At 43.2% G+C, this 12,374-nt stretch overlaps 1 protein-coding gene across 15 annotated transcripts in view; it reads right to left on the bottom strand.

The window, feature by feature from the left end:
• The window catches only part of R3HDM2 (R3H domain containing 2), a 462,276-nt gene that overhangs the window by 229,829 nt on the left and 220,073 nt on the right, over positions 1–12,374 (bottom strand). For all 15 annotated transcript variants that reach the window (XM_033936665.1, XM_033936664.1, XM_033936663.1 and 12 more), the window contains 2 exons: positions 6,585–6,671; positions 3,188–3,314 (listed from right to left, as the gene is read on the bottom strand). In XM_033936665.1, the coding sequence (XP_033792556.1) occupies positions 3,188–3,314; positions 6,585–6,671 (214 nt within the window). The remainder of the gene's footprint in view (positions 1–3,187; positions 3,315–6,584; positions 6,672–12,374) is intronic.

Below are 12,374 nucleotides of genomic sequence, written 5' to 3'. Positions count from 1 at the left end.
TAAATTCTCTTGTTTTGTGAATCCTAATATGGTCCATGTGGTCCTATTGCCTAAGCCTGGGAAAGATCCTATGCAGGTGGGCTCCTACCGCCCTATCTCCCTTCTTAATCAAGATGCTGAACTTATAGCCAGGATACTAGCTAAAAGACTGAATTCCTTTTTGCCCTTGTTGATACATGAAGACCAGGTGGGGTTTATTCCAAGCAGGTATGCGTCTATGAACCTTATAAGGGCCATGATGGCAGTGCACTCTAGGTGGGGGGTGAATGGCATGGCAGCCATAGCCATATTGGACATGGAAAAGGCATTTCAATGTATCTCGTGGCAATACTTATTTTGGGTATTGAACAAATACGGGATGGAGGGGCAAATTCATGAATGGATTTATAGTTTATACATCCAACCACAGGCTAGACTTTTAGTGAATGGTCAATATACATATTCCTTCTTTTGGGGTAGAGAAAAAAGGCAGGGATGTCCATTGTCTCCTGTTCTCTTTGTGCTGGCTATAGAAACTCTGGAAATTAAACTTAGAGCAGACCCCTATATTAGGGGCATTCGGATAGGGGAAAGGGAGAGCTGAATCAATCTATTTGAGGATGACATTTTGATGTATCCAGATCAACAGTCCCATGTTGATCTGGATAGGGCATTGGAAATTGTATGCTCTTTTGATAAAATCTCAGGTTTGAGAGTAAAATGCGATAAGTCTGAGCTTTTGCTTTTAAGTACCTCTAAGCGGGAGGCTTGGCACACTAACCCTAATATTCCCCCGGTTAAGAAGCCGATGAGGTATCTTGGAGTATATCAGAGCCCTAATTCCAAGCTTATGTATCAATACTATGATCAGCACTATACTGAGACTATAAGTGCATTGTGTGTGAAATGGAGAGAGTTGCCGCTGGGCGTGTGGGGCCGAGTAGCCCTGACCAAGATGGTGCTCCTGCCAAAGTTGTTGTATCCCTTGCAGACCCTCCCTATATGGATAGTCAACAGGGATGAACTGGCATTTAAATTCATTATATCCTCTTTTATATGGCACAATAAGAGAGCCCGCATCTGTCACAGCAAGTTGGTGTTGGATAGGCGGATGGGGGGCTTGATTCTCCCAGATATTCAGCTCTATAATATGGCTCCCCTATTCCGTTTTATACACGAGGGGTGGATGGGCCATTTTAAATACTGCTACGAGGCTGGCTAGCATCTTGGTGCTCGACTCACTCTATGCTGAACCTTATACACTTGAAGTCCTCCGCTATCCCAAGGGGGGGTGTCATTCAAAGTACAGCTCTTACAGCCTATTTGTTTGGCATGGAGATGGTGGAGGGGGTGGCAGCAGGTGCCAGAGGCTTCCCCACCGTTGCAGACGATTGGTAACATAGAATTCCCTCTGGGTATTGGTTGGTCATGGTTTCATATGTGGGATCAGAGGGGGTTGTAGCACCTTGAAAGATCTTTGGGATTTGGGGGGGGGGGAGGAGTGTTTCTTACATTCACTCAAGAACAGTCCAGGTGGGCATTACCTTCGACTTATTTTTGGGCCTACCTCCAGGTTCAACATTATTATAACTCTTTATAACAGAAATAGGGGAGCTGCTTGGATCTGTGGTCCACTGGACACTCAAATTTTACAGGTCCCAATATGAACAAACTCTACCTGATATCAAGTCCTGAAAGCTGCTTATAAATTACATCCTATGGACAAAGTAGCTGCCATATGGCGAGGGGCTATGGATAGCCCGTATGCCAGGAAACAATTTCTGGATCTTTTTGATAATGTCCATTCTATAGGGGGCACGGCTGATCTTAAGGAAATGCAATATAAGATAATACACAGGGCATATATATCCTGGGTCCAGGGGGCATGAATGGTATTATGGGAAGGGGATCTTTGTCCCAAATGTAAAAGATCCCCGGGTACACTTCTCCATCTCTTTTTGGAGTGCCCTACTACAGAATTATGGTTGCAAGTCCTCCCCTTATTAGAGCAGATATTGAAGCGCCCTATCCCATGAGATAATGGTATGTTACTGTTTGGGGACCAGAGAGAGCTGCTGCAGGATGGGTTCTCCTTCCCTCAGTGGAAATTTATTTACCTGGCTGTTTTGGTAGTTAAAAAGGTTTTGTTGCAACATTGGGTGTCGGATTGTGCGGCCTCTTATTCCCACTGGCTTAATCAGATAGAAGAGGTAGCTTGATACGAGATACAAAGGTCTTCCTCAAAGGTAAGGATAGAACAATTGTGCTATGTAGCCCTCTGGAAAGAATTATTGATCCTCTGCCCTGGAGATCATCCTCTGTAGTTGTACTCTGTGTAGCAATGAGCTTACATGGTTTTCCTGATTTCCACGGAGATCCTAGAGGTCCGGATGGACAGGTGGATGATTGAGTGAGGTTGAGTGAGTGTGGAGTGTTTGATTTGTGCTGGGTGGTGAGCAAGCGTGTCAGATTGCACGAGGGGTGGTTGAAAGGGTTGAGTGCTTGTGGGGAATAACATAGAAAATGCAAGTTGCAAAGGGGCTGTTGACTAGTTTGTAGATGCTATTTTCTTACCATCATTGCATAGTATTGATCACAATTGTATTGTTTGCTGGTTGTACAGTCTGTATGGCAATTCACAATAAACATAATTCTTTAGAAAAAAGATAGGTTATAAAAAGAGTATGGATCCAGCCCACTACTCTTGCTACATTATTGTGCACAGGGGATATGGATCCATATCACCATCTGGTAAAAGTTAGTTGGGCCTGTATGCACTGCAGCTGAGATGAACAGAGATGGGGAGGGAAGGAAAATGGCTGCTGCTGCTGCTGCTGTTTTATCTCTGAGGGTGTATTCAGAGAAGCACCTTTCTAGACCTTGGAGTGGGCAAGGGTGCACCATACTACCTATGCATGCAATCTAGAGAAGACTTGTCCAAGTTCAGTCTGCAAGTCCTCAGGATATTCCTATTGAATTCAACAGGGTTATCCTGAAAACTTGGACTGTTTGTGACCTTGAGGACTAAACTTGGACTTGCCTAGTTTAGAGAGATAGGGAGAAACTTAAAACCAGAAACAAATGTTTGGTTTTGTGGCAGTTTCAGAGTTTAAGCTGTCCTCAGTGTGTTTGGACTATATAACAGAGTAGCGGAAAATCAGCTTAAGGTTTACGAAGGAAAATAAAAATTATGAGCTCTAGGTCTTACCCCTTGAGAGCATTTTCTTTGGGCACTTTTCTTTTGTTTTATCTCGCTCTTCTTTCTCAGAGCCATCCTTGGAGGATTTTTCTTCTTCTTTATCAGATGGGCAGCTGATATGCAACTGAATGACATCCTGAAAGAGGAAAAAAGCTATTGCTCATACAACACAGTAGACAGGCAGAATACCAGATGGATCTTACACAGCCATTTCCTATGCCTGAGGCTGGCATCATATTCCTGTGAAAACCATTCTGGAGTAAATGCATCTCAAATATCGCTGCTGAGCACAGCTCTAATATATACTAATTTGTAACAAAAATAACACTCCATCAAGGAAGGAAAAAACTGGCAGATGTCAGTGCAAATCCATAAAAACGGTTCATTTCTCTATAAAGTGAAATGCTGGGGACTGCCCAAGTGCACAATTGAGTGCATCTATAAATAGAGCTATTTAATTATATATATATAATAATTGTCTGGACCATGATGTACTTGAAGCTCACCTTCATTTAAAGGGCATTGCCAAGTTCCCACTGCAAAGACTCCTCAACTCAAAGATAGACAAAAGAAATAGCATAAGAATAATATACAGACTTCTCATGAGGTTAGGAAGATTTTTAGACAAATTTCTCTTCCTCCCTTTCGTGTTCCAACACACCCCTCGTCCTCCTTCTTACTTGCTTCCCTCCCGCGGGTGTTACCTCCTTTGGTCAGCTCCCTTCTCCCTGCTGTACTAATCTTCTCAAAGCCGCGGCCCATAGGTGACCCAAAAGCCTTCCCTCTCTGCTAGGAGGGAGGCAAATGAACAGGATGAGGTGCACATTGGGACATGGGAGGAAGAGAGGCACGCTAGGACACAGAAGGGAAGGCTTCCAAGTCAGCTGCGAGCCGCATGAAGGAAGCACAGCTTTGAGAAGTATGGTGGGGAGGAGGGAGTCGACCAGAGGAGGTAACACTCATGGGAGGGAGGCAAATGAGAAGGACGAGAGTCACTTTGGGACACGGAAGGGAGGAGGAGGGGTACATTGGGACACATAAAGAATGGAGGAAACTTCAAAGGATGGAAGGAAGAGACATGAACTTGGGACACTGGATAGAAGAATGGAGGGAGTGAGGGAAAGGGATGCTGAGGTGGAAGAGGGAATAGAAAAGAAGAATTGTAAGGTATGGGAGTCAGTGAGAGGGAAACAGATGTTGCACAAGGGAAAATGTAGAAAGAGGAGAATTGGGCACAGGGAGGGAGAGAGAAATATTGGACATGGTGCTGGGAGAGGCATGAGGTACAGATGCATGGGGAAAAGAGCGATGAGAGGGAGAAATGTTGGATGTGATAGTGGAGAGGGAACATTGTTATGGAAGAATTAAAGTGTAAACTGTCAGTTTTGTTAGTGGCCCCCCCAATGTATGGTGGTAGGGGTTAAGTGAAAGGCGTACTGACAAACGCTGGTCCCAGATTCAGTTCCCTCACTGAAGTTTCACCAGGAAATAGAATCAAATAATAGGCACAGCCAGAGGTGATTGCATAAAGAATATATTATAGAAATAGGCTTACAGAAAAGCAATATTTATAATCATTACAATTAAGCATTACAATTAAATAGAGAGCAAAGCAGTTTCCCTGCCATACATAGTTCAGAAGGAAGCGTGAAGTTCCAGGGAAAGGCAGAGAGAAAAGGGGGATGGTCTAAGCTTCGTGTTCCATAGATAAAGGGAAGGATAGACAGAGAAATAGAGAGAGCTCAAGAGAGAACCAGAGTGCCAAGCCAAGAGATAGCTAGATAGAAAAAGATAGATGTGTGTTGCAGAGAGGAGGCTTTTATACCTTGGAATCTTATTCTGAATAGAAAACTATTGAGCTTCAATAGAAGTTAAATCTTCCCCTCCTTAGTAAACAGCCGAAGAATAGGCTATGGGCATATATGTATTTCCAGTCTGTCTCTGACAATAGTTTCTGATTAAGTTATCTGTGCACCTGGACCCATTGTCCTAAGCACCCTCTTAATCAGACATTAACACCTTTTAGCTAGTCATGATTCAATCAGGGCTACTTAAAACATATCAAGGATACTTAAAACAGTTTCCCTGCCCTCAGGGTCTATCTGCATTCCCATGCCAGAGTCAGATTGATATAATTTCCCATAGGCCTTCGCTGACGTAAGTAATGCCAACTGAAAATGCTGAATGGTAGCGATAGCTAGGCTGACATAAACCTCTTATCTTTTCTATTTAAACTACAGTACAATGGTACCTTGGTTTATGAGCATAATTCGTTCCAGAAGCATGCTCGTAAACCAAAATACTCGTATATCAAAGCGACTTTCCCCATAGGAAATAATGGAAACTCACTTTGATACGTTCCCCCCCCCCTCCGAGGCCAGTGACGCTGCTCCCCACCCCCCAAGAACCGGCATTGATCATTGCTCCCCCCCATTCATGAAGGCCCCCCAGCGTGATCTGCCATCCCCCCGCGATTCGGCGACCCCCCCGCTCACGTTGCACCCCCTCCCCGCCGCGATCCGGCATCCCCCAGGCATCCACCCACCCACCCGATCACATTTCTTACCCCCGTTTGGCACCGGCACCAGCACCAACGCACAGGACATGCTGGTGCCCGAAGATCTGCCTCCTTCGCGCTGGGCCTTGAGCATCTGCTCATGCTCAAGGCCTTCGGGTTCCTGTTCTCTCCGAGATTCTCGGAGATGCTCAAGACCCAGCGCGATGGAGGCAGATCTTCGGGCACCGGCACCGGCATGTCCTGTGCGTTGGTGCCGGTGCCAAACAGGGGTAAGAAATGTGATCGAGTGGGTGGGTAGATGCCTGGGGGATGCCGGATCGTGGCGGGGAGGGGGTGCGACGCGAGCGGAGGGTGCCGGATCGCGGGGGGAAGGGTGCCAGATTGTGGGGAGGCGCTCGTAAATTGAGGCGCGCTCGGTTTCCGAGGCGCCAATTTTGCGAATGTTTTGCTCGTCTTGCAAAACATTCGCAAACCGGTGCACTCGCAAACCGAGGTACCACTGTACTTTATTTTGAGGACTGTTTCTTTAATATTTAATGTTTTTTAGACTGTGTACTATATAGGATCCAAGTAATTGTGCATACAAATTCAACTTAAGAACAGGTTAAAAAACGGAACCCGTTCTTAACCCGGGGACTGCTTGTATTTGTAATCAGGCAGTATTTGTAATGCATATGGGGCAATTTCCGGTGTGGGGAGCCAAATAAACTATGGAAAGTGTATGAAAAGTTAGAAGAGAAAGAAGCTGAAGAAAACTGAACTGATCACTGAGAATAATATAGAGAGCCTGCGACAGAGCCAGGATTGGTAAGTGTCACTCAAAACTAATCAGAGTCAACTATTCAAGCAAAAACATAGCAGCTCTGATTACTGACAGCACACACCTACCTGTGTTTCTAAGTGGCCATCTATAAAAGGATTTGAGGACTCTTCACAAACGGCCAAACTCCGAACAAGCTTTAGCTTCGAGTTGGACTAAAAAAAAATTGCTAAGATTAAAATAAGTAGAAAAACTGCAGAAGCCTTTTAGTCACTAGGCAAATGCCATCCTCATCCTTAGTTTAATGAAATCCATTGCAAACCTTAGTTTAATGCATTCCTCTGCTAGCATTGTATACACAGTTAAACAAGTAGTCAGACTACAAGCACCAAGACTGCACTTAGGGCCCCTTTTACAAAGCCATGGTATCAAGTCCCGCATGGCAAATGTGATGCAGTCCATTCAATTCTTAAGGGCTTTGTCGCATTTGCTGCACCAGAACTCACTACCAAGGCTTGTAAGAAGGGCCCTTAATTTTGTTATTGTGTGCAATTCAAATGTGTGTATATTTTGGTTTAATACCCACTTTTTTCTCATTCTCCAGGATCACCTGGTGAATTTTATTTGGGTTCCATAACATTTGTAGGAAACCGACCCTTAATAGCTAATTAATAAACTAACAGGTAAGAGCTGTTTACAACTATTTACTGCTTTCTTCCTGGGGTAGTAAAGCAAAAAACAATTTGCTCTCAACTAATACTTTGCATATGATAAAAAATAAAGTGAAAAACTAAAGAAAGATAACAGCAACATATTCAGGAGGTATGTGCACCCCTTCATATTTCCAAGAGGAATTCACTACAAACTGGTTCCAGCTAGTTTAGCATGCATGTATTTTAGCGGCGGATCATCAAAACGGCTTACCATGGTCTTTGCTTTGCAAATGCAGTACAATGAGCTCTCCGAGTAATTCTCTATCATCGCCAAGTGATTCCCTAACCTTATTGTGCCACATTTGCAGCCAAAATTTGTCAACGGGTCTGAGCTGTCATAGCCTTACTTTCTGATCAGTGCCTGAGTGCTGATAGTGAGCCACTGACAGGAAAGTAAGATTTGATAGCTCAAACATCCCCACCCCAATGCAAATTAAAACAAAAAAAATACAAACCCCCAAATCAAAAATCAGCAGGAAAGATGCCCGCTCTCTCCCACCACGCTTGCACAATCCCCCAACTCTACCCCATAGGAGGGGCCTTAAGCAACCTGAGCCAATCAGAACCTTAGGCCCCTCCCTGGCGCCTCCCACAATGCACCAGGAAGGGGAGGCCTGCCATTTTGTAGGAGGTGGGCCTGCTAGGCAGAGGGCAGGCATAGCCTCCGATTGGACTTCCTGAATAAAGTAGGGAGGGGTGAGTCGTCAGGGACATGGGGTGGTTGTCGGGGGTATTGGGTGACAGCAGAAGGGGGGGTAGAGTCAGGGGATTGTAGGAGTGTGGCGGGAGATATTGGGCATCTCTTCTGCTGTGGGGGGCAGGGGGAGGAGGTAGAGTCAGGGAATATACGAGCATGGTGGAAGAGAGTGGGTATCTCTTCCACTGCCAGGGATGGGCGTCCGGAGGTTGTGCGAGCTTCCACCCCACAGCCGCTCCCAAATCTCCGAGTTCCTTTAGAATAAAAAAGGAGAAGGAGGAAAGGGTGTTGTGGGTAATGTCCATTAAACAATAGGAAAAACCCAAGTAGGGAAAGATACTTCAAAGTAATTATATAAGCCTTCTGGAAAATACTGTATGAACATTGATGGTACAATGAAAGGCGTGTTTCAGCAAAAAAACCTAGTTGATCCAGCTTATAAGATAAAGCAGAGAACCATTCTGCTTCAATGGATAAAATAGAGAAAGAGAAAATCCCTTGATAGTGCATAAGCACAAAAGTAAACACTGTTTTTTGTTTTTTTTTTACATGGTAAGGAAACTAACTTAACAGGCTCTACACCCATGTTAGATACTGCCACTTATTTTCACATGTTAGAAACATAGAACATAGAAAGATGACGGCAGAAAAGGGCTACAGCAATTAATGCTCTGTCAAAAGTAAATAGGTCATAGTCGATGAAAACGATGCAGGGCAATGTGCATAAAGTCATCGACCCTGGAACCAATATCCTGTGAAGGTTGTCGAGGATTTCAAAGAGGATGAACGTCCAATAAGAGACACAATCAGCACAGAAGGAGACACCAGTGTCGAAGTAGAGTTATTTCTCAATGATGTATTCTGGACAGGTACTATTAATGTTTGTATCCAGAGAACAGGAAAAAGACCATCTTACAGGCTCTACACACATGGAGGATTTCCTGAAGCAGTATGGAAAGGTAGTTGCAACGTGGATCGATGCTGGTTGATCCTGGTATCTAACTTAACAGGTTCTACCCCCATGTTAGATTCCCCCACTAGTCTGTGTGTAATTGAATCCAAACAAGAGGAAAAAAGATCACCTTACAGGCTCTGTATTTCCTCTAAATATCTACTTATTGTATTTCGCTGAATGTCCAGCACTCTTGATTGTAAACCGCCTAGAAGTCGCAAGATTGTGGCGGTATAGAAGAATAAAGTTATTATTATTATTATTATTACACCCATGGTGGATTCCTGTCATAGTAACCTGATGAAAATCATTGATGTTGATGCAGGTTGTTTTGGACTCATGCTGACGTTCCAAGATAAGCAGCTATGCCGTCTAAGACAAAACATCAATTTCTTTTCTTATTCACTGTTTCATGACGATGTTTAGATGAAAAACGTCAAATTTTTTATTTTTTTTGCAGACAACGATGATGTTTTAACGATGCTCCGATGCTCTGAAGACGAACATCGACAATAACTTGAAGAACAGAGGCTGTTATGGAACTGATATCTTTGGTACCTCTCTGATGAAATACTCCCTCAAACAGCAATTAATGTTCTGTCAAAAGTAAATAGGTCATAGTCGATGAAAACGATGCAGGGCAATGTGCATAAAGTCATCGACCCTGGAACAATATCCTGTGAAGGTTGTCGAGGATGTCAAAGAGGATGAACGTCCAATAAGAGACACAATCAGCACAGAAGGAGACACCGGTGTCGAAGTAGAGTTATTTCTCAATGATGTATTCTGGACAGGTACTGAAGAAAAACTGCTATATGCAAGGAAATACTGCATAAAGGTTCGATGATCATCAATGCTACTATGTAAGAAGAACCTGGAGAAAGTACCGTTGTTGAATATGGATCGGTACTGATGGAACGATGTATGAAGAGGAGGCATTGCATTTCAAAACAACAATCTGAATCGATGTTCATTGATGAAGTGGAAGCACCATGACCATATAGCATCAAGTGGTATCAAAGGTGTCACAGGTGTCAAAGCATGTATGCAAAGGTGATGTGCTTCAGAATGACACCTGTATCGTCCAGAAAGCCATGCATAAAATGGACACGATGTTTAATTGACAGGGCACTGTCCACTGTGATGCATCTGTGTCAATGTGGTTAAAACATTGGTATTGAAAGGCATGCTTCAAATAGACTCGATGCTTATATGCCACCGATGTAAGCAGATGGAGGTATCAATGTCACTGCGATGCATCTCTGTCAACATGGTTGAAACATCGGTATAAAAAGGCATGCATCCAATAGATTCAATACTAATATGCCACACCAATGCAAATAGACGGAAATATCGATGTCACTGTGATACATGTGCGTCGACATGGTTGAAACATCGGTACAGAAGACACGCATCAAATAGACTCAATGCTAATATGCCACTGATGCAAGTAGATGGAAGAATTGCTGTTACTGCGATACATCTGTGTCGACATGGTTGAAATATTGGTACAGAAGGCAAGTATCAAATAGACGCGATGCTATAATGCCACCAATGAAGGTATGGATGTCTACCGGTACTGGCAAGTCCCACTTGCTGGAAATCCGATTCCAGAACTATATGTTGAAATAAGAAACAAAAGAAGTAAAGCTGACATTAAACAATGTTGCTTCTTTTCTCCTAAACCACTGCTCCAGAGACAGATATAGTCGAAGAGGGCAAGCTGGAGTAAAGTAGAAATAAGGCTGAAAATCCATCAATGATCCTAGTATGAAGTAAGGATGGAACTTTGCGTGTTTAAAGAGAGTCTAAAATTTCTGTCAACTATTTTTCTTCACTGATTTTCAAAAGTAAAGAACAGAAGAAGAAACTGAAATACTTGAAAAGGTTTGTTAAAAAATTTAAACAGGAAAGCAACTCAGTGAAGAAAAAAATATATGTCTTCTTCACTCCTTGGAAAACAAAAAACTGATGACCTCGCGAGCTGGCGTCGGATGGGAAGGCACTCACGCATGCGCAATGCAGGCAGTCTAAAAGTTTGCTAAAGCTTAAAGTGATACTACACTTTTCACTGTCCGTACCGGGACTCCATGGATGACATCACCCACATGTGAGAATATGTTGCCTGTTTGTCTAAGGATAACTTTGCTTTCTCTAAGGACAAGCAGGCATAATATTCTCACATGTGGGACTCCCAAGCTGCCAGGATCTGGAAGAGATTTAACATTGAATATACAGCAGCTCGGCAAAACGATATAGGGTTGGAGGAAATGTTGGCTTTAAAGTAGAGAACAGATTCTGCAGAACTGCTTTGCCCAAACCAACTGACCCTCTTTTCTGGAGTTATGTTCTAAATAATGGTGAGAAGTAAACGTAAGGATTGAGGACCAAATTGCTGCTTTGCATATTTCACCAACAGATGCAGAGCAAAAATGAGCTACCAAAGCAGCCATAGCCCCTACAAGTAGGCTGCTACACGGCCTTGCAGTGTCAGCTTGGCCTGAGTATATGTGAAGGAAATACAGTCCTCTAGCCAAGTGGAGATTGTTTTCTTGGAAACAGCAACTTTTAGCCTATTAAGATCAAAGGTGAGAAAGAGCTGGGAGGACCTTCTATGTGGTTTAGTCTGGTCCAGGTAGTATGCCAGAGCACGCTTGCAGCCCAAGGCTGTTTCTCTAGGATGGGAATGTGGCTTTGAAAAGAAATAGGCAAAATGATAGATTGGTTGAAGAAAAATTCTGAAACTACCTTAGGGAGGAATTTTGGATGTATTCGAAGCACTAACCTGTCATGATAGAATCTTGTATAGGAAGGATCCAAAACAAGGGCTTCAAAAGTTCACTCAGACAGCATGCAGACATGAGGGCTATGAGGAAAGTAACTTTCAAAGTGAGTAGTTTGAATGAGCAAGACATAAGTGGCTCAAAGGAAGATTTCAAATGAGCAGAGAGAACCAGGTTAAGATCCCAAGCAATTAGGATTCCTATTTTAGATTCTCTTTCTCAAGTCACCTACATAGTCACAGACATATTTAGGCTAATGGAACAATGGATGACCAAATTTAGACAAATTGAATTCAGAGAAAACTAAATTCTTTTTCGCTTCTCTATGTCAAAATTACACCGAAACATCTCTGACTATAAACAATATAACATATCCAACTGACTCAACCATTAGGATCTTAGGTGTAATCTTGGACCAGAATCTGACCATGAAGAATCAGGTGGATGCTCTGGTAAGGAAGGGTTTTCACACTTTATGGAAGCTCCGCTCAATCAGAGCATACTTTGATGTCACCTCATTCAGACTCTTGGTTCAGTCCCTGGTCCTGAGTCAACTGGATTACTTGGCAGGAACATTGAAAAATTTGCAGAGATTGCACATTGTCTAAAATGAAGCGGTAAGACTTTTCAAGTTAATTTTCAAGTTAAAGAAGTCCAACCATGTCACTGCCTTCTTTCGTGAATTGCACTGGTTGCCAATGGAGGCTTGAATTAAGTTTAAGTTCGGGTGTTTTTGCTATAAAACCCTATTTGGTCTTACCCCTAGTTACCTC

This window comes from Geotrypetes seraphini, chromosome 3, assembly GCF_902459505.1.
Source record: "Geotrypetes seraphini chromosome 3, aGeoSer1.1, whole genome shotgun sequence".
Taxonomy (NCBI): domain Eukaryota; kingdom Metazoa; phylum Chordata; class Amphibia; order Gymnophiona; family Dermophiidae; genus Geotrypetes; species Geotrypetes seraphini.
Note: the sequence above shows the minus strand (reverse complement) of the source record. Positions and strands in the feature narration are given on the sequence as shown.